This window comes from Eleutherodactylus coqui, chromosome 5, assembly GCF_035609145.1.
Source record: "Eleutherodactylus coqui strain aEleCoq1 chromosome 5, aEleCoq1.hap1, whole genome shotgun sequence".
Taxonomy (NCBI): Eukaryota; Metazoa; Chordata; class Amphibia; order Anura; family Eleutherodactylidae; genus Eleutherodactylus; species Eleutherodactylus coqui.
This window is the reverse complement of record NC_089841.1, coordinates 216,683,080-216,705,667: the sequence shown is the minus strand read 5'-3', so window position 1 is coordinate 216,705,667 and position 22,588 is coordinate 216,683,080. Positions and strand designations below refer to the sequence as shown.

Sequence of the window (22,588 nt, the reverse complement as noted above, 5' to 3'; positions counted from 1 at the left end):
GGTTAGATAAACATTCCAATTGTTTAGTTTAAACTTCTAAACAATGGGAATGGGAGAGGCAGAAGACGAAGGGAGATAATGCGAGTGGGGAGGGGGGGGGGGGGGGGGGGGTGCTGCACTGCTAGACCCAGAAGCACATTTTAAATGTCCAGCTGTAAGCTTCTGTTAGTCCCCACAGGGGTGAGGAGACTCCCCAGGGGTTCCCCTCTTCCCAGCGAGGACTAACCGGAGTTTACAGCGGGACATTCTAAACGTGCTGTGCAGCTGTCCCCAAACGCTGAACAGCAGTGCATTCTTCCACCACTTATCAGCAGACAACAAGGAATTCCCCATAGCGAGGAGAGAGGATTGGGGGGGGGGGGGGGGGGAGGGGGCTTGCCTTCTCTCTGTCCTCCCACAGCAGCGATTTTTTTTTTTAGGCAACGCTGATCTGAATCATGTGAATGTGCAATTTTCGCACAAATGACACTCGGGGCTTCTGCGCTGAAAAAGCATCTGTCCAAGCGCTTTTTAGGGCAGCGATTTTTGCACAGCTAACTTCTGTGCGATTTGCACACCCGTGTGACCGAGACCTTATTGTCCTTTTACAAGGGCCAATTGCTGGGGCCAAGAATTCCTCCAAATGCTCGTTTACCTGACAATCAGCCAACGAATTGATTGGCTGATCGTTCCATATACGTGATCAAAATGCATGCTGTTCGGCATGTAAACGGGCAGACATGCAGCGGATCAACAACAGCTCTATGGGGATGAATAAACATGTTAACAATCATTCATCCCGTCAGATAATCTGCCCATGTACACGGAGGTAATGAATGCTGACAAACATGCTCATTGCTGGTCAGTGGTTGTTAGCATGGGCTGATTATTATCTGTCCATGTAAATGATCATTACAGCTGCTGATCTGCTCCACCTGACTATATGCATTTATTGGCTGTTCAATCCGAAGGCAAAATAGATTGCCAAAATGATTGTAATCACCAATATTTGTCAGTCAATGACTTTAAAAAAATAATAGCATTTCTGGTTTACAATTTCTTTTGGAGAAGTGCGATCATTTGTTTCTCTGCTCGTCTTTTCTTTTGTCAAGTGATTCTCATTACAAATGATAGTCAGATGCCAGCTTACCGCCGAATCAGCATAAATGATTGGAGATTGCACGACCATCCAGGGGGTTATAAACGTACTAAAAAACTTTCCATACAGCGGCTCTACAGCAACTACAGCAATGTTCATTTTTGGTGCATGCCTTACACCTATATATATTGCTATACGAGTCAGGAACACTGTTGGCTAATGCTGACAGCCGTGTCCAGTCTCGCTCTCGCCTCTGAATGAGAGCAGACATTCAATGAGACATAGATGCTCGATGATATCAATGTTTGCCATGTAACACTCCCCTTTTTTCTTGCAGTGAAGCAGCAGCTAAGTACCTACAGCGACGTTCCCTCAGATTCTCCTATCCTTCATTATTCACCATAAGGGATCTGAGAGAAGATGAGGAGTTTTGGGTGCACGAACTTACATTGTCCTCCAGTGCAGCATTGCAGCCTGGCTGGGCCAGTAGCAGCTTGACTATCTCTACATGTCCATGTTCACTTGCACACATTAGAGCTGTGGAGCCCTCGTCATCCTGGATATTCACATCTGCACCACAGACCAAGAGAGCTTTGACCATATCGATCCTCCCATGACTCACGGCAAGCATTAAAGCTGTTTGGCCGGCCTGAAACAGAACACAAGAGCATCAATGTCTGCACAACCATGAGACCCAAAATGTGAAGTAGAGACGGCAAGTTAGGCTGGGTTCACACGGGGCGGAATTGCCATGGAATTTCCATGTGTAAAGTCCGCACGGCAATTCCGCTCGCGGCTCCTAATCCCGGGATTAGCCAGCAAAGTAGACGAAATTTTGTAAAAATCTCATCTACACGCTACGGCCAAGCCGCACGAAAACTGACATGTCACGGAATTTAATTCTGCAGCATGTCAATTCTTTTGTCTTTTCCGCAGCGACCTCTCTCCTCTCTATGGGGAAAAAAAGCTGCAGCAAAATGCAGATGGCGAATCCGCTCCAAAGGCCGCAGGTTTTGAAGCTGCGCTTTTCCAGCAGAATTCTCACGGTTTTTCGGTGTGGCCATTATGCGAGGGTTCCGTCCCGTGTGACGCCAGCCTTACACTAGAGCAAAGGTCACATTAACTTTTGCCAAAAGGCAACATTAGCATTATTATTCGGTGAATTTGCGCTTGGTATTAAGAGTGTATTTTTTACATGCGCAACACGGACAACTTAAACTTAAAAACGTAGTGAATACGTCTGCAAAAAAACATGCAAGAGGGTCCAGATATGCAGTAAATACACACATTTTTGGTCCATGAAAACACCATACTTTACAGACCACAACTGCCTACACCCGTGTGAATGAGCTCTAAAATGTATCTAACTCCTTGACATGGCTATGGAGCTCCATGCACTATGATGGGGCTTCTTCCCTTTCACCTCTTTAGCACAGACATTCCTACCTTGGCGGTTGTCTAGGGTGCCTGGGTAGGGCTGTCAGAGTTGTGCCACCACCTATAAGTTGCTGAACAGAGCGGTGTGTAGCTACAAGCCAGAGCTTAGAATCCAAGATGGCACCTAGTCCTTGTGTGGGCACCGCATCCTCTGCCAAGCGCTGGCTCCGTCCTCCAGGAAAAGTGGAGAGCCGGTCCTCCTGCATCCAGACCTTATTGCAGGCCACATAAGATACCATGAAGGGCTGGATTCAGCCTGCTGGCCTTAGGGGCACTACAGGATCCAGTAGTACCTGGCAAATATTTTTGCCCAGTGCTGCTGTCCATTCTTCAGTGAGCATGCTCCTGAAAGCTACTGATCCTTCTTGCAGAGGAGTCAGATAGGAAGTCTATCAGGAAATGCTCCCTGGGAAAAAGAATGTGAAGCAGTTCTTTCCCAAAAGAAAGAAAACTGTCTCACTAGTGCCACCTATAGGAGGTTACTCTAAGTCAGGGACCACCCAGTACACAATTTGGACCCTTAGGCTTGGTCTCGCAAGTGAGACTCTGTTCCGAAAAAAATCCTGAACACATTGTGACTAAAATGGAAAAACAATGTAGCGAGCTGGTTGGTGCTCTTCTACGAGCTGCTATGCCGTCCCATCATGGAGTGTTTTGCTTGGAGTCAGCAGCACATACCTGGCTGGCTTTGGCATTGACATCTCCGCAGCTGAACAGTTCCCGTACCACTTGCATGTCCTTGGCCGCTTCCACAGCTGCCAGGGCGGCGAGCATGATAGGAGTGTATCCAGCCTTGTTCTGGTGGTTTACATTACACACATCTGGGAAGAAAGAAGCCATTCTAGTTCGCATGAAGTCATAAAGAAAATAGCAAAGCTGCAATGACTCAAAGGAACTAACAGTAGACGTCTTATACATCGGACAATGCTGTGCTCACATATACCAAGCTCCAGAATACTGGAAGACAACAACATTTGTGTAACTCCCATCCCCAAGTAATCGGACGTTCCTGTCCCCGCATGCCACTGCAAGCACATGTAATCACTGTAAAGACTACATTTCTTAACAGTCTGGGTGTTTTCTCAGCTTTTATCAGCATAGCAAGATGACTTTTCCAGTAATCCGTGTACTGAGAACCATGTAAGGAGATGCATACTTGCTGGTCATCACTGTGGCATTTCACATTGGCATTCCCATAATAAACAAAACACACTTCTTGCAGGCTGCAAGTAGCGGATATTGCTTCACACATGTATAACTAGCCAATATACGTAGAGAATAAATGTCTCACCTGCATCCAGCAGTAGTTTGACAATCTCAAAATTAGAATGAGATACACTGTAGTGAAGGGCCGTGTTCCCATTGCCATCAGCCATGTTGATGATATAGCGAAGGACGGCGTGGGAAATCTCTGCAAACGCTGAAACGTAATCTTCTACCATGGCTGGAATGGCCGATTTCTGACTCGACACGCGGAACCATTCGTTTTGTATGGTGTTGGAGCAGAGCCGCTGCAAAACACAAGTCAGTAAATAGCATCGCTGATCCTAGATTATTGCTGTAAAATAGCAGTAAAAATATTAGTAATTCTCAAGGGCCGTGCAAACGGAGTATCGGGCGCAATGTTTTTATTTTCTCACTATGGCGGCACACCTTGAGCCTAGCAACAATGAATAATAGAGAGATTTCCTTAATAAGTGCTTGTGCAGTGGATCTCATTAATAGGTGCACAGATGGCATCAGACCTGTCGTACTGGTAATTAATATGTAAGGAGCACAAAGATTGGGCGTTTAGTCATCTAGGAGGTTCATTACATCCGGCTAACAGCCAGCAGAAAGGAACAGAAAACTGGGAATTTTTTTTGTTTTATAGCCTTATACCACAAAAGGTAAAGTTTATCAGGACTTTACTCTGGTATTAGTGTATCTTGACACCACCAGGAAGCTAGGGGTTTGACAGGAGCAACGCCCCTCTCACACCCCTAGCTTCTGATAGGGTGAAGAGACGAAGGTGCTAGCAGCAGCATAGTGTGGGTGTATTAGTGGCAGCACTGCAGCCTTACACGGAGGGTAACTATTCTGCTTAGGCTTAGATGCTGAAATGTTAATGGTGGCATGTTACAGCGGTAACATGCCAGCATTAACATGTGATAATGTAAGGCAAATTAGAATAGTAACCATCAGCGTATTGCTGCAGCGCTGGCACAAAGAAATCCAGCCACTGCAGTGTGTGCGCTTGCTCGTGTCTGGCATGTGACGCATGGCCTCATAGGCAGCCGCTGGGTCACCCCCTGCATCCCGGCTGCCGACTCTCCGCTCAGCCGCTCAGTGTCGCCACCCGCATCACTGCTCCCTCTGTGCTGCTGACAAAGCACTGTGAGTACAGCCGTCCGGTCGCCGGCTCCCCGCTCCCTTCCGGCGGCCGCTTCAGTGGTCCCTTAATGCCGCTCCCGGCAAAAGAACTTCCATGAAGTCGCGCTGCGCTCCCATTGTCAGGGGGGGGGTTCCGCCTTCTGCTTCGCCGCCACGGAACAGACTTGCTGCTGGAGTTGCCCACTAGCACAGCCGGCGGCCACTGTATAGTTTGTGTACAGATCTGAACAGGCCTTCCAGGACCTGGAGCAGATTACGCTGTCCAGCCAATGAGCATCAGGAGGCGTTACCCCCTGTCAATCTCGACTCCACCAGGAATTCCTGGTGGCGTCAAGATACACTAATACGGGGGCGTGGCCAGCTAATGGAGGAGTGAGACGCACCTCGGCTCGGCTCCCGCATCCAGCCCCACTTAGCCCATATGTGGAGGACCCAGACCCGGCACCTTACAACCATGGCGAAGGGGAAGAAAAGAGGAGCAGCACCAACCTCTCCAGACGACTCCAGGAGCAGCATCGCGCCCTTCCTGAGGAGAACAGCGGGAGCGGAGTCCCGGGAGCTCGCACCCAAGATGGCGCCCGCTCCACTTCCGGAGCGACAACTCAGCCCGGCAACGGGCAGCGACCAGCCGGCAAGAACGCGGGGAGGAAGCAGAAGCCTCGGCGGCCCGGCGGCAGACTCCGGCTACCACGCACAGCAGAGCAGAGGTAGCGGCACGGAGCTAGCGGCAGACGGCGGACCGCCGGCACCCGACGGCAGCGACCTAGAGGAAGGGGGAGGAGGAGCGGCAATCATAAAGGGGGCCACGGGAGCGGTGAGTGGGAATACAGAGCCGGCCACAGAGACAAGGGGAGACCCCACCAGCCTAGAACCTGAGCCACAAACAGCCCAGGTAGCCCCCCCTCAGGCAGCCCTGCAGCACCCAGCAGGGGAAAGGGAGCCAGAGAGGGCAGCACAAGAGAAGGGGAGAGCACAGCAACCACCCCCAGCAGGAGAGGCTAAAGTGGAGCAGGGTATAAGGGCCACAACGCATATTGGCAGCAAGCCCAGCAAGGGGGTACAGCCATGCCAGAGACACCCACAGCACCCCGCAAGGCGGGGTGAATCCCCCCAGCAAGAGGCAGCACTGGCCAGTGAACACCCCCCACCAGGAAACAGCCCCTCAAGGCAGAGCAGCACCCCACCTGCACCCAGCTCCCCAGAGCCACCCACATGGCAAGGAGACACTCCTAAGGGCCCTACATGTAGCCCGCACACCAAAACGCCGGAAGCCGACACAAGCCAGTCACGACTGAGCTCCCCTCAGACACAAAAAAATGTATTACAAAACAAGACCAGACCGGCTGACGAGCAGGCCACAATCACAAACAAGCCACCACAGAGGCCAAATAAACAGAACGAGCCCAGTAACTGGGCCAAGAATGCATCAACATCCCCTGCATCGCAGCCGGACCGGGCTCCTCCGCGGCCCAGTCTCCCACTGACACACGACTCCCCAGAGCCACCTCTAGGACCCAGAGGCCCCCCTAAAGAATCCACAGACTACCAACAGCCCGAGACAGAGCCTGATACACCAGTACAGCCACATCATAACGCCCCGCTACCGCAAAGAAGCGCGGGACAGAGAAGATACACGCAGACTAATGTGCAAAGCGCAGCCAAACCCAAAACCCCCGAGCCGCAAACCAGCAAACCGAACCTGGGGACTGGCAGCGCAGACAACTACGGCAACAGGACAGGACGAACGAACACCAGGGGTCCAAACCAGAGTGAATCCAATAACCAAACCCTCGAACCAGACGCAGGAGAAGACTGGGATTGGAAAAGCCATCTTAGGGCCTTACCGACACAGAATCACATCGATACCCTTTTCCAGCAACTCGAGGCCGCACGCAAGAAGGACGTCGCATCTCTCCAGCAGGAGATACGACAAATAGGCCAGAGAGTAGAGGCAGTAGAGGAGGCCCAGGAGAAGGTTACAGAAACGCTCGAGGCCCATGATCAAGAACTACACTTGCACTCTCAACAGATCTTGGATCTCTATACGCACCTCGATGACCTAGAAAACCGTCATCGGAGAAATAATATACGAGTAAGAGGACTTACTGAAGAAGTCAAACCATCACAACTTGAAAGCTGGGCCCAGTCATTTTTCAACAATATACTAAAAAGACCGGAGTCCTCCTTATTAGAAATCGACAGAATACACAGGTCACTCGGCCCGAAATCCCCAGACCCTAGCAGACCCAGAGATGTGGTCTGCCGAATCCACTTCTTTAAAGATAAGGACTTAATTCTACAAAAAATACGAACTATTAAAGAATTGTCCTTCAAGGGTACCCAGATCCTGATTCTTCCAGACCTTTCCCGTCGAACCCTGCAGCTGCACAGAGCATTGAGACCGCTGCTGACCATCCTCCAAGACAGGGAGATTCCCTATCGCTGGGGTTTCCCCTTCCAATTACATGCTTCTAGGAATGGCAAGACAGTAACATTCCGAGGACTGGGAGACTTACCACATTTCTTGGGAACGTTGGAATTACCTCCAGTCCGACTACCAGATTGGCCAACATCGTGCTCCCTTCCAGTGCCACCCCCAAGGAACACGTGGCAACCGGTACCTCCGAGATCCAGACGACGATGCAGAGACCAACGCCAGAGGGGAAATGAAGACCCAAGAAGCGGCGCAGCAGAGTGACCAGGACGCAGTCACTTCGAATCTATAACCTCGTACTGTCCTACTTCTCCTCTTTTCACGCATACTTTCCTACTATACCTATAACCCCCTTCCCCCCTCTCTTAAGTGCGCCCCTACAGGGTGAATAGGATATAGGATCTAATCAGCAGGGGGGACGACTTTGACGTAGCCGGGTCTGGGAATGCCCACTTATCAGTTTAATGATCCCGGTTCCTATAGCCGGGATGTACTTTCTCGACGGGGTTGAGGGGCGGGAGGGAGCCCACCCTTTCTTGGCCTCCACACTCCCACATAGGGCTGACAGCTAACTTAAGCTGTTGTTTTTTTTGCCTAGTTTAGGCAAACCACTAGTTTTAGGGGACCATTAGCGGCCCCTTACCAGATGTTGTTTGTTCTGAAGTTACGTGCTTACCCCCTATATGGTCTTTCCCGATGTGTTGTTTCCTTTTGTGTCACCCTCCCCTATTCTTCCCCACCCCCAACCCTCCTGAGGGGAGATGGGAGATACGCAGACACTCTGATCTTTAAGCCCAAATGGCGAACCTAACATTTTGCACCCACAATACCAAGGGACTAAACAGCCCACAGAAGAGACGGCAGCTCCTCTACCACCTCCATAAAAAAAGAGCGATGGTAGTCATGCTGCAAGAGACCCATTTCAGGGAGGGGAACGTACCATCTTGCACCTCCTTGTACTACCCCAAGTGGCTCCATAGTCCCGACCCTTTGAGAAAGGCGGGAGGGGTTTCCATTGCCCTACATAGGACACTCCAATACCAGCAAGTCGACTCTTTTATTGACCCAGGGGGCAGATATATTTTTCTTAAGATAGAAATACTGGGTACAGTGATCACGTTTGCTAATATTTATCTCCCCAATCAGAACCAAGTGCCTGCGGCGCTGAGAGTGCTGAACGCACTAGCCAAATTCGCGGACGGATCGAGAATAATCCTGGGCGGAGACCTTAACGTGGCAATGGACCCCTCAGTGGACACTTCATCGGGTAAGTCCTCCGTCTCCCGGGCAGCAATCAGGGCACTCAAAAAAAAACTAGACACATTACAATTAATAGATCTTTGGAGAACACTACACCCAGACACCCGGGATTACACGTTCCACTCAGCGGCTCACAACTCTTACAGTAGGATCGATTATCTTATGATCTCGCATAGCCTCCTAGATAGCTCCCCGTCATGCTCACATGGGGACCTGCTGTGGTCGGATCACGCCCCGGTCTTTGGAGGTCTAGCGGGATGGGGATCCACACTTAGAAGTCAGTCTTGGAGACTTAACGACAATCTCCTAAAAGACCCCCCTGTGCGTTGCAACACTTAAAAAAGAAATTGAAATCTTTACGGAGACCCACCAAGCAGACCAGACCCCTGCACCAATAAAATGGGAAACCCTCAAGTGTATACTAAGGGGCGTGCTGATTTCACAGGGAACCAGGATTAAAAAAGAAAGAGCTGCCGCTTTGACGGGGCTATTAGCGACTCTGAGGGACAAAGAGAACGCAAACAAAAGACAACAAAAGGAAACACTGCGGGCGGAAATCTCGTTGGTCCGCCAGCAGATCCTAGAGATATTAGATCAGCGCTCCCTAGCCCTCAGGGACAAAATCAGAAAAGGGTCCTTTGAATACGGGGACAAATGTGGTTCGCATTTGGCTAGAACCCTCCATCCTAGGTCCCCCCAAACGTATATTCCTAAAATTCAATCCGCTAGAGGCCAAATAGTACACAACACCAAAGATATTCTGGAGGAATTTAAATCCTATTACAAAAAACTCTACAACATCCCGATAGAGCCACATACCCCACATCAGACCCTCAAAAATGAGATAGATGCCTACCTCTCGGAATACGCACCGAAGAGCCTGACACCAACAGAGGCCGAGGCCTTGGAGCAAGACTTTTCACCCTTAGAACTGACTGACATAATTCAAAACCTGAAAGTAAATAAGAGTCCGGGCCCAGATGGCTACACAGCCAGATTTTATAAGTTATTTGCGGAAGAGCTGGTCCCAATAGCTTTAGACGCATTCAACGCGGTAAATAGAGGCCACCCGTTCCCCAAGCAGGCGTTGCAAGCCCACATCACAGTCATACTTAAACCAGGCAAGGACCCCTCGGCCTGCGGGAGTTACAGACCAATCTCACTGATAAACGTCGATCTCAAGATGTTTGCTAAATTGATAGCAAACAGAATACAAAATCAAATCCCCAAGCTGATCCATTTGGAGCAGGTTGGCTTTGTCCCTGGCAGAGAGGCAAGGGACAATACTATTAAAACAATGTCCCTAATAGCTAGGGCCAAAGCAACAAACACCCCCCTATGCCTCCTGATGCGGAGAAGGCTTTCGACAGGGTGAGCTGGACCTTCCTCTCTGCCATACTAGAGAAAATCGGACTGGGCCCACGGATGCTCCAGTGGATCATGGCGCTCTACCAGGATCCCACTGCGAGAATCAGAGTGAACGGGACGTTGTCCGACACGCTCAGAGTAAGCAACGGGACGAGACAGGGGTGCCCTCTCTCCCCCTTTCTCTATATTCTTACTATGGAAACCTTAGCGAACGCGATTCGCAGTAACGACTCAATAAAGGGTTACAGGATTAGCACCTCAGAACATAAAATGGCATTATTCGCCGATGATCTGCTGCTATACCTGTCCAACCCCCGAATCGGCATGCCTGTGCTCTTAAAGGAATTCGAGAAATTTGGGAGAATTAATAACTATAAAATCAATGCGCAGAAATCAGAAGCCCTGAACATATCACTCCCGCAGGCCGAGGTCTCCCATCTGAGGTCGGTACTCCCCTTTCGGTGGGTCGACTCACACTTAAAATATTTAGGAATATATATTTCAGCGGAGCCCACGGCAGCCTATAAATTAAACTTCATCCCATTTGCCGAAAGACTAGAGAAGGATTTGGGCAAATGGAACCCCCTTTACATTTCATGGAACGGACGAATTAATGCGGTAAAAATGGACGTGCTGCCCAGATTTTTATATATCAGTCAAACCGTTCCAATAGGACTCCCAAGAGTATTTTTCAAAAAAATTAGATCTTTGATCATAAAGTTCGTATGGAAGGGGTGCAAACCACGGCTACGCTACTCCTTACTGACGAGGGAAAAAGAAAAGGGAGGCCTGGGCCTACCAGATTTCGCGTTATACCATAAAGCCAACATAGCAAACTGTGTCCTTGATATTATTAAAAGCAGGAGTTCAAGGCTTTGGGTGGAAATAGAACACGCAGGAGAGACGGACGGCCTATACGGAGCCCCCTGGATACCAACCAGGCGGATAAAAGACATTCCTAATATCTCTCCCTTCAGTCTCCAATTGTTTACCACATGGGCGGGCTTTGCGCCTCGCATCGGCCTGGTAACAGTTCCGGGGCCACTAACACCACTTATTGCTAATCCATTATTTGAAATCACCAAAAATAGGACGGGCTTCATGTCCCTTCCGGCCACTCCAACACCCAGGATAAGAGACGTAGTGACAGAGTCAGGACTGAAACCCTTGACAGAGATTCTAGACCAGTCTCCACCACAGCCGGGTTATTGGCTACAATACCTACAGTTAAGGGGCTTTGTGAGCTCGCTGACGCCGAAAGTGAATTTAACAACACCCCTCACGGAGTTCGAACAAATTTGCCTATCAAGCCTGAACCAGAGACACATGATCTCCAAGCTATATAAAATGCTGCTGGGCCGGGAGACGGGGGACGAGGTCCTGAATTACAAGGAGTCCTGGGAGCGGGAGTTGGGGGACAACCTCACAGAGGAGGACTGGGGAAGGATCTGGAATCTGACCCATAAGGTCTCCACGGCAGGTAGAATTCAAGACCTTAACTACAAGATAGTTTCAAGGTGGTACAGAACCCCTGACCAACTCCAGCGGATCTATCCCCAGGTCTCCTCGGATTGCTGGAGATGCAGCGGGAGCAGAGGCAACATGATACACATTTGGTGGGAATGTCAGCCAGTAGCCGAGCTATGGAAAGACGTGACAACCCTGTACAACCACGTCAACCATTCGGATGTTACGATGACACCCGGACTGGCTCTGCTCTCGCTGTTCCCGGGCTCCGTGAGAGGAGCGAAAGCTAGTTTATTAAAACATTTCATAATAGCAATGAGAAGACTCATTCCAAGATTGTGGCGCTCAGCTACCGCTCCAACCAGGGGCATGTGGGTAGAAGAACTTCATACCCTCATGAGATTCGATGAGCTGGGAGCAGACGAGCCCAAACTATGGGAAGCCTACTACAAGCTGTGGCAGCCGTGGGTTGCGTTCAGGGGAACAGATAATCTCAGAAAATGGATAGAGCAAGGCTCTATAGATCAATGAGATCGTAGGATAGACCCCCGGAGCGCAACATACGCGGCCATACTTACCTTTAACTCTGCACATCTCATCTCCCCTCTTCACCCCTCCCCCCCCTCCACCCCAGCTCCCTCCTTCTTGCCTCCCTCCTTACCCTACTCTCCTACCCCCCGGACATCTCCCCCCCCCTTCTTTTTTGTGTGTCTTAGAGTAAGAAAAATTAAGTCAACAGCAAAGGAGAGGTCCATATCAGAATTATAAGATGGGACGAGACAGGACATTCAGTTTCGAAATATAGATCAAAACGGAGAGGAGAGCAGGGGAGGAAGCGCAATAAGGCGTCAACGTATACCAGGTGCTTTAGGTTGACTGTGAGAAGCGCGACTTGAATCACCCACGATACTTTGTTTCCCGTTTTCTTGTCTCTGCTAACCCCCTGTTTATAGAACAAGTTTCTGAAGTAGACCCATCTACAATAGCATACCAAGTTTACTTTACTACATGTTTCGATAATGTTGAAATGACTTCAAAATGTGACCAAACTGTTGATGTACAATAAAATCTATTTGAACCTAAGATACACTAATACCCTTTACTCTTTATGACCTATCCTCAGGATAGGTCATCGAGTTTGTTGGCAAAGGTCTGCCACCGATCAGCTGTTTTTTTTGGGCCCGTCGTCAGTGCAGGCAGAGCTGGAAGCTCAGCTTTGTCCACGTTGCAGCGGTCCAGGTTGCTAATGCAAGAACAGCTCCCATTGAATTCAACTCTGACTATATAGCATCACTATTTATTAGTGTATTCGGGCTCAGCATGGAACAACATCACCCATTCACATACATTTCATTTTTTTTTAAAACTAAAATATAATCTATGCTACTAATCCCATTACTCAGGTCCTGTTTATTACATTCTAATTTCCAGTATCCACCATCACTGTGTTAAGGGCTCTTAAAGTGACCTTCCTACATGTCCAAAGATTTGTCCCATAAAAAGAACCCCTTTAATAACTTGAAGCTGTGGGTCCAGCATCAGAAGCCCTCACCCATCAGCTGTTATTGCCAGCTGAATCTGTGACTAGTCAGACATTTCCTCTTCAAATTTATGACAAACTGGTAATACAAAGATGTCTGGATTCACCAGAGAGAGTGCTGCTCATTGCCAACGGCACCGTACTCTGCCGAATGGAGACATGACCCATTTATCTTTTTTTTTTTCCAGCCCACACGACTGTCTAATTATATTTCAAAATTTACTCCTCCCCATATTTTCCATTGATTGAGGTAAATGCTGATGAGCGTATAACTAACGAGTGAGAAACACTACAAACACGATAACGGGAGGTGGTGGATCAAATAGTACAACTGGCTGCAGATACTAAGAGGTAAGACAGTTCCATCGATGTCATTTTGTAGAAAAGTACTAGGATTGCTCTTCAGTAGCCATCCACTGTAGATGTACACAAGATGGATTACTGCCATCTCGGCATAAATACAAATCACACATGTAATATGGATAAAAATGTATAGAATAGTAATAATGGCAAAGCCAAGAGGCCAGTGGGCGCTTACCACATCTTTACTTGTCAAAGTGCGAGGATCATCAACCGCCTCTTTCAGGATATTGCAGGCAGACAGCACCTTTTCACTTAATTCATATCTGTATATGCAAAAAAAAATGTTTGACAAATCTTAGGACACAGAAATGCATTACAATAAAAATAAAGATCACAGAACGCAGCATTGACAATATCGGCCCACGTAGCCATTTACAGAGATTTATGGTTAAAGATGGTTACATACACTGGTGGAAAGTGAAAGCGTTACACCCAGAAATGGTGCCAGAAAGTTTATGAAACTTGGATTAAAGTCTTTCCATGTGAAGGGTATTGCATGATTAAAAATTGGAAGTAGTACGTGTATTATTATGCAAATTATGGGGCTCTTTGTCTAAAACTATGTAGCATTTTGCATAACAAAGTGCGTTACGTAAAAAGGTCCTTTTTTTCTCCACGGATTGTTGGTGACCAGGTATATCAAGTCGTAGAGTTCAAACTCCATACACCTGGATGTCTGATTTTGAACCCAAATGTCAGATAATGGCATATTAAAAATGGGGACATTGTATTGGACAGGCCATAGTGCAATGTCAGTACAGCGTGTGGTTACTCCAAGGACACAGGAAGGCTCCAGTACTCGCACAGGTCCATGCAGAATGACGTCGTCACATGAAGACCGCCAAATTGTGTGCATGGCAGTTGCTGATAGACGGGCGAATGCAGCAGTGGTTGGAGTTAGTCACCCCCACGATTCTATCTGGGGCAAAGAGATAATAGTTTACGTATCAGTCAGCGTTTTGAAGAAAGGGCTCATCCTGCTTTAATTTCCATGGTTTGGGGAGTTGGTGGTTACTGACGACACCATGACTGCCCGCCAGCATGTGGACAGAGCGGTACACTCTGTTCTTATACCCTTTATGACCGCCATCCAAAAAGGTACCCTTCAAAAAGATAATGCCCATCCACATACTGCAGCCATCACAAGACAAGCCTTGCAAGCTGCCACAAGCATGGAGTGCCCTACATAGTTCCCAGATTTATCCACAATACAGCATATCTGGGATGCCATACGTAGACGCCATTACTTCACATGGCCACACACCCCAAACTGTACAACAAATGACTACAGGCATGAAGAGACCCCGACAAGATATTCAAACATTGATTCAATGCCTGCAAGGATCCAAGAGTGTATGGGTGCTCATGGTGGACACTTCTATTCTGGGTATGACTCTGTATATATCTACCATGTTTCATGAAATCCCACCAATTCCTTCCGGGTGGAACACTTTTAATTTCTACCAGTTGTAGTTCCATGGTATTAATACCCCTTTCAGTAACACAATGGTTCCACAAATTACCCCCCACGTCCTCATCAGAGGAGCGTATTCTGTAGAACCGTGGAGATTGGTGTCATCTGACTCATGCATGTCTAGATCATCATGACAGCCACCTCTTGGCTTGATAATCACTGGTGTCAGATTAGATTTTGTTTACAAAGACAGCAAAATATAGTACATTAATGCAAAGACAAATATGTAGAGGAGTTGATGGGGAAAAATAGGTTATCACAATATATTATACATGAAACCTGGAATGCTTGCCACCAGCATAGCGATACGGTCATTTATCCAAATATTGGCCTATAGGCTCCATAGTCCTTTAAACCTGCTGCAGGTATGTTATATTTGCATATGTAATTTCTTATGCAGGAAATCTCGAGGTTCATGTCACCCTTGTTCAGGACGTCTTCAGCTATACAACACCTTGTGCTCATCTGGGACAAAAAAATAAAAACTTTACAACTATTTATAAAACAACTGTGTAGAGAGGATGCTTGTTCCTTGGTGGCACGGCCCTAGGTTATAACAACAAGATGGAACTATAGATAAGCAGGTATTATGGCGGATACCAGACCTTATACCTGAGGTGTGCAGAAGAACGAGGCAGATACCTGGGAGACAGAAGGCGGATCAGAGGAGCGCACATCACCTGTAATACTGACATACCGAGACACTGACGGAGCGCAATGGGTATCGGCGAAAAGAGAGTACAAGCCATATGTAGCACAAGATGGCTATCCTCACACAGCACCGGTGGCTAGGCTAAGAGTTATACTAACAGTATCATCAGCAGATCATCCATTAGGATACATTGCCAGCAATTAAGCTATGCCATGTACACCGCTGTGTTTGCACTAGAAATACCAGTGCAGGTACAGCGAAAAGCAGGCGGCCCGTACTAACTACCCCTATGCAGCTAGCGGAGTGAAACATAAGATAAGTCCAGCAGCACTCCTAATAACGGCAATCCGGGGAGGTAATCAAAGATGCATGCCAAAGAAACGGATCAGAGCCCTTGCTCAACAAATACATCAACTCCAGAAAAAAAAAAGTCCAAGGCAGCATCAACTGCTACAATTAGCCCTTTCTAATCCAATTTGTATCCTGGATTTCCTAGGGGCCTTACTCTTTTTCTGCCGCTATACAACGGCGCTATCTGCTGGCTAAAGCCAATACTGCATGAGGTGACATGTTAGATAGTCTCTGACAGCAGAGAGGCTGGCAATATACAGTAAGAGAACCCCGACGGATGTCTTCCAACATCAGAGCTGTACAGCCTTAAATCATGATGTCTTCAGAGGTCAGACAGTGGATTGGAAAGGCTTAAAAAACATCCATGTGGGATGGAACCTTTATGGCACACCACAACCTGCAGCAACGTTTTGACCCAGATATAGTAGGGTCTTTGTCGAGCTTGAAATATTTTTTTCTGGAATTGATGTATTCAGCTAGCTGAGGATGGATTTTACTTAGCAACAGTGTCAGGATGGGTTACCTGGGGACCACCAGTAGAACTGACTCTGGGGGCCCACCCTATAGTTACATACACATTACGCCAAACAGAAATGTGGTTTCTGTGAGTTTTCACTTAAAAGGGGGTTTTCAGGACGTTTACTGGTGGGGGTCTTCCATATCCTACAAATCCAGGCTACCATTGACCATGCAGGCACAGTGAGGAGCAGACATCTTCTTTACATCACTCCTATTCCTGCACCACGTCCTAGTGTCCACAGCTTACACCAACCAATGCAAATTCATTCAAACAAACAGTAAAGATTAAAAACGGCACTTTTACAGACATCCAATCTGTCTCAATCTATGAGCCGAACAGAATAGTTACACTTGTGCCAACACGAGACGGCATGTGTAGTACCTTTCTCGGATTTCCACTTTCTCGGTCTCTTGCTCAGCATCAGGTATTGACTTGGGGCCTTCTGTTTGCTCACTCGTCATGCCCTGTTGTATCACTTCGGCCTGCTCATTAAAGCCTTCCTCTTCCTCACATTCATCATCTGAATCGGTGGATGAACTTTCATCTGAGCTCGATTCATCACTGGATGTGGTTTCATACCTAAAAAAGACATAAGACTCCTTTTAGGGCTTTACCTTGTATTGATCCCAATAAAGCCTATAACTTTTCTGATCACAGATTTACTTCCAATTTTACATATTTCAGACAATTAAAATGAATATCTGATAAACCCATGAGAAGTCAATGGGGTCGGTTGTGACCCGCTACACAACAGATCTGTGATGCCAGTCGTGGCTCGGGTATGAGGAGGGACACCAGTGTGTGCGGAGCCCTTGTACTGGTGAAGCATACGCACGGACATGAATACATGCTTACCCGCCATTGATACCAACAAACTGAAGATTTTTCTTTGTGTGTGAAGATTCTTTCTTCTGATCTTTTCTCTTCATAATGGATTTAAGGGTACTGTGGCTGCTTGTACTCACTACAACAGAGGTAAGAAAAGGAGAAATAAGGCAATATAAGAAGCCATCAAGGCTATTTAAGGGACCCGCCATCAACTACAAACACCATGAACTAAGTTATGTTGCTCATAGTCCAGGTGATGTGGAGTCCTCTTCTCATACTCACAAGGTCCACCGGCAAATTCAGCACTCTCACAGCAAGTGTGACTCTTCAGAAGGCCGTGCACGCACATTCCCATAGAGATGAATGGGAGTAGACGTGTACAGCCTTCTGAAGAAAGTCACACTTGCTGTGCGTACGCCGACTTCACTGGGAACTACCACAGGACCATGTGAGTATGGAAAGCGGCTCCACAGGCTACACATCACCTAAACTATGAGCACCATAACTTAGTTCATGATGCTTCTAGTTGATGACCTGTTCCCTGTAAAGACTACTATAGCTCATTGTTAATAACCTGTCCAAAACTCAGTCCTAATCACAATGATGGATCTATTGAGTGTTACTTACTGAATTACTTGCATTGCAATATTCCTTAGCACAAATGACAAAAATAAGCAATTTTGGGAGAAAAAAACAGAAACGGATGATTAAGAAGTTCTACATTCACAGTAAGGTCAACAAGAGGGATGATTAGTTACACAACAAGTCAGGACGATACAGTGTTAAAATATGTGGTCTCAGAAGGGTTACTCATGTAGCAGAATCGCCTCGTAACTTGCTGGGAGAAACAAATAATTGAAGCTGAAGCTTTCTTCCATCACAGGCAGGAGTTGTGTTACACATTCCCTTCTGCAACTAATGTATGGATTTATATGGACATTTGTAGGGATTTAGGAGTACGATAGGACATACAGATAGTGTTGTGCATGTTACAAGGTGCATTGATCCCTGGGGGGCCCAGACCAATTAGCAGAATAGGGGCTCCTCCATAATCCTGGGGCAAAAGGGCAGAAGAGGTTCACTGAAGCCCAAGTAGAGCACAAACAGTTTGCCATTCCTTTTTGCTCAGTTTTAAAGAGAGTAACAGGGTAAAAGGAATATGGCCATATTTTTTGTCTTTGGGATTCCCCTTTATAAGAAAAACAAATAAATCTTTGTAGTACCATGAACAGAAGCAGCGGTGTGTTCAGCGGCGAGCTCACTGGCAGCCACAGAGTTGGTGGAAGAAGGCACTTTGTCGCCATCTTTCGCAACGTTCCGCCTCTCTAGTTTGGAGACTCCTGGTTGGTCAATCGTTTGTGCGCTGGAAGCAGAACATTCTGCAGATACTTTGGCCTGACTTGTGCAATCCTCTTTAGACCCTGATAAAGTCAAGAGACAAAACATTAGCTCGTTAATAGATAACTTTTTGTTAGTTTACAGATTTTAGGTTAAAATGTTATCAAGTGACCGAATGTCATCTGAATTCTTTGCAGTCTGAAACAACATAATAAAAGGTCTATATATCACGGTCACAATAGAACAATGTATGGGGGGGTGTATATGGTGTTCAACGGTACAGATACCAACATTGTATGGAGGCCATGATGTGCCGTTGTCCAGCAAGTTGGTGAAACATCTAGTGAAAGACAAGTAGTGCATCATTTGTCAGAAATGCATTGGTGCCATCTGTAGCACCACAACAGCCACATCTTGGCTTGATTGGTGTCTGATTAGGTTTTGTTTACAAGACAGCAATATTAGTACTTCCAAAAACTGTACTGCTTGCCACCAACATAACGATCCTGCCATTTAGGTCGAGTTCACATCTGCAAGCAGCCAGACCCAAATATTTCCCTATAGGCTCCATAGCCCATTAAAACAACTGATCTGCAGTAGTTCTATCTGTTAATGTAATTTGTTATGCAGGGAATCCCGAGGTTCTTGTTGCCCTTGTACAGAACGTCTTCACCTATACAACAACTTGTGCTCATCTGGGACAAGAAATAAAAACTTTACAACTATTTATAAAATGACTGAGTAGAGACGATCCTTGTTCCTTGGCGGCACGGCCCTAGGTTATAACAACAAGATGGAACTATAGATAAGCAGGTATTATGGCGGATACCAAACCTTGTAGCTCAGGTGTGCAGAAGAACGAGGCAGATACCTGGGTGACAGAAGGCGGATCAGAGGAGCGCACATCACCTGTAATACTGACATACCGAGACACTGACTGGTATCAGCAGGATGTGAGAACAAGCAATATGTAGCACAAGAGGGCTATCCTCACACGGCATCGGGGCTGGACAGTAGTCTTAGCAAATCATCTGTTGGGATAACTTTGCAGAGACTAAAACTATGACATGTACACCGCTGTGCCTGCACTATACATGACAGTGCAGGCACAGTGAGGAGTAGACGGCCCGTATTTACTACCCCTGTGCAGCTAGCGGAGGATGGATTTTGTTGGGCTGGGTTACCTAGTTCTACTGGTGGACCCCAACTCTGGGGGCCCACCCTAAAGTTACATATACAATAAACCAAACAGAACTGCGCATTGCACCTGTGATGCCATATATCAGAGTGAGTTTTTCGAGACTTTAACTGGTGGGGGTCTGCCATATCCTGTTAATGGTTGCCACAGACACAGCAGCTCATCCATAGTATAGTTCAGCCCCATTCAAGTAAATGGCAGTGAGCTGCAGTACCAAGAACACTCACAACTAAATGTATGGGAAATAATGAAGGTGGCTCATTATATTTAGTTTAGAATTTTTTGTACTATTTTGGGGTACATACAATTTATTTATGGACTTCTAATACATTCTTGAGGTGGAGTGGAGGAATGGATAAAAAAATACTGTAAATCTGCCATCATTTTCTTACCAATATGTACCATATAGTAAAAATACCATTTTAGTTACATTATCCCGTGGCATTTAAGTGGTTAAAAGGACATGGCTGTAGTCACAGTATCACCAATCCCCATTGACAGAGATGCCGGCTGGACACTGCAACCATAAAACAGTATTTACTACTTAGGTACAATACCAGAACCAAGCTAACTGCTTGTATTCGGTATCAGAACCAAATTTACTAGAGATATGGTACCAGAACTAAGCTTACTACAAATGATACAATAACACAACCAAGATTACTATGTATGTACAGTACCAGAACCAAGCCTACTACATAGATACATTGAGAGCCAAATTTACTACTTGCATTCGGTACCAGAACCAAACTTACTACCAATATACAGTACCAGGGCCAAGCTTACTTCGTAGATGTAATAACAAAACCAAGCTTACTACATTGATACGGTAGCAGAAACAAGCTTACTACATTGATATAGTAGCAGAATCAAGCTTGCTGCATATAAATGGTGCTGGAACCAGGTTTACTGCATGAATATGGTAATCAGAATCAAGCTTACAAAATAGATATATAGATACGGTAATAGCAGGTACCACATTTATATAATGAAAAGACAATAGCAGATATCAATACTTTAAGGTTATGTAATCACAGTCCCAAGTTTTCATCTGGCAAAACTATATGAATATGTAAAGGGTATGGTAACTTCTACACACACTTCTACATACCCAGCTTACATTTCACTTTCAGCATCTCCACCAGCTTCCATCCTTGGGTTCCATCACAAATGTCGAAAATGGCATTGAGACAGAACAATAGGGTAAAATATGTGAAGCAGAGACCATTTTGGTGGTGGGAAGAGATGGGCCAGCTTACAGCAGCTGTGACTAGATATACGCATGTGTATGAGCTACCTTCAAAGAGGGCAGGTGGGATGGGCACAGTAGAGCGGCCAACCAACAGATCTCTTCCATCACTGTGAGTGTAACAAGAGGGCATCCTCTACGTCTAGACGAAAGACTGTCGCAGTATTATTGTATCTTATCACCACCAAGAAGCTAGAGGTTTGACAGGGCTTGGATGGAGGAACGCCCCTGTCACACCCCTAAGCTCCCAGTTGGTGACTTCTCGAAGGTCCTAGCAGGACAGTGTTGAGTGATTTTTTCCTTGCCTGGACGGTTAGGGATTACTGTAGCTGTTAGGCTTACATTATTAGCTGAAAAGGCTTCCACGTAACCGAAAAAATAATGTAAGCCTAACACTAACCCTCCTGGCAATGCAAAAAACACGGCACTATTTGGCCGGAGAACGGGCCGATTATTGATGTGGGGGGACTTACAGTGCTGGCCGCAAACAGATCTGAGTCGGTGCCACCGGCGCTCTCACCGCTTAGATGTGCGGACCAATGCCTCTCCGGCTGCTACTAGGGAGCGGAGCCGATGATCTTCACACTGCTGCTGCTGGGGACTGACCTGCCGGGGATAGTGACAGCAGCCCTGGCAAGGGAAGGGTACAGTCAGTGCAGCGCTGCTGCCAGGAGGCCGCTGCCACCGGGAAGAGTGCAGGCGGGGAGAGTGACAGCGGCCCCGGTGAGGGGAACCCACAGGCACTTCAACGCTGCTGGAGGAGGCTGCTGCGGGCCACAGTGCAGGTGGGGAGAGTGACAGCAGCCCCGGTAAGAGCAGCCCACAGGCAGTGCAGCGCTGCTGTGGGGAAGCTGCCGCCGCCTACAGTCACAGCGGGTCCAGCAGCACACGCGGTATACTCACATGAGGAGACCGCTGTGCAGTGCTGAGTGCCAGGACCTGCTGTGAGGCAGAGAAATTACAGCCTATCAAGAACAGGGGGCATCACCCCCCTGTCAAGCACCTAGTATCTTGTCACCACCCACACTTCTGGTGGTGACAAGATACAAGAATACCGACTGTTTCTACACCGACATAGAAGGGGGTTCTTTACTGTAAGAGCAGTGAAACTATGGAACTCTCTGCCTGAGGAGGTGGTGATGGTGAATTTGATGACAGTTTAAGAGGGGACTAGACGCCTTTCTTGCGTGATACAATATTACATGTTATAGTCACTGATTACTTCAGCAGGGTCGATGATGCGGGTATTATTCTGCCAGACTGGTGTTGGGAAGGACATGGGCTTCTACTTCATGTGGGTTTTTTTTGGAGTCCTCTGGATCAACATTGCAGGGTGGTGGGCTGAGCTGGGTGGCTTACACACCATGTTAATACGTTTCATGAAGAAAGTATTCTCTGGGTTAGAAAATGTCTTTATTGTAGCCCAGATTTGTGCCCAAGTGTAAAAGAAACGTATACAACTACTTGTACATCATATTTAGACATATTAGGAGGACTGCAACCGTTCCGGAAACGTGTCTCTGGAAACAGGACCGAGAGTGACAAATGCTTACAAGAAACGTGTGAGGAGCTGCAATAAGGAATTATCTGTAGTCTGATCTGGCTGTACAAGTGCCAAGAAGCCGGCGAGAGTTCCTTTCCCGCCTTCCGCTTGCTAA

The 22,588-nt window shown here is 47.2% G+C and overlaps 1 protein-coding gene across 2 annotated transcripts in view; it reads right to left on the bottom strand.

The window, feature by feature from the left end:
- KANK1 (KN motif and ankyrin repeat domains 1) overlaps positions 1-22,588 on the bottom strand; it is a 152,708-nt gene that overhangs the window by 2,940 nt on the left and 127,180 nt on the right. For both annotated transcript variants that reach the window (XM_066604210.1, XM_066604211.1), the window contains 7 exons: positions 18,369-18,566; positions 17,173-17,281; positions 16,699-16,896; positions 13,496-13,583; positions 3,807-4,026; positions 3,194-3,336; positions 1,527-1,727 (listed from right to left, as the gene is read on the bottom strand). In XM_066604210.1, coding sequence (XP_066460307.1) covers positions 1,527-1,727; positions 3,194-3,336; positions 3,807-4,026; positions 13,496-13,583; positions 16,699-16,896; positions 17,173-17,281; positions 18,369-18,566 — 1,157 coding nt within the window. The remainder of the gene's footprint in view (positions 1-1,526; positions 1,728-3,193; positions 3,337-3,806; positions 4,027-13,495; positions 13,584-16,698; positions 16,897-17,172; positions 17,282-18,368; positions 18,567-22,588) is intronic.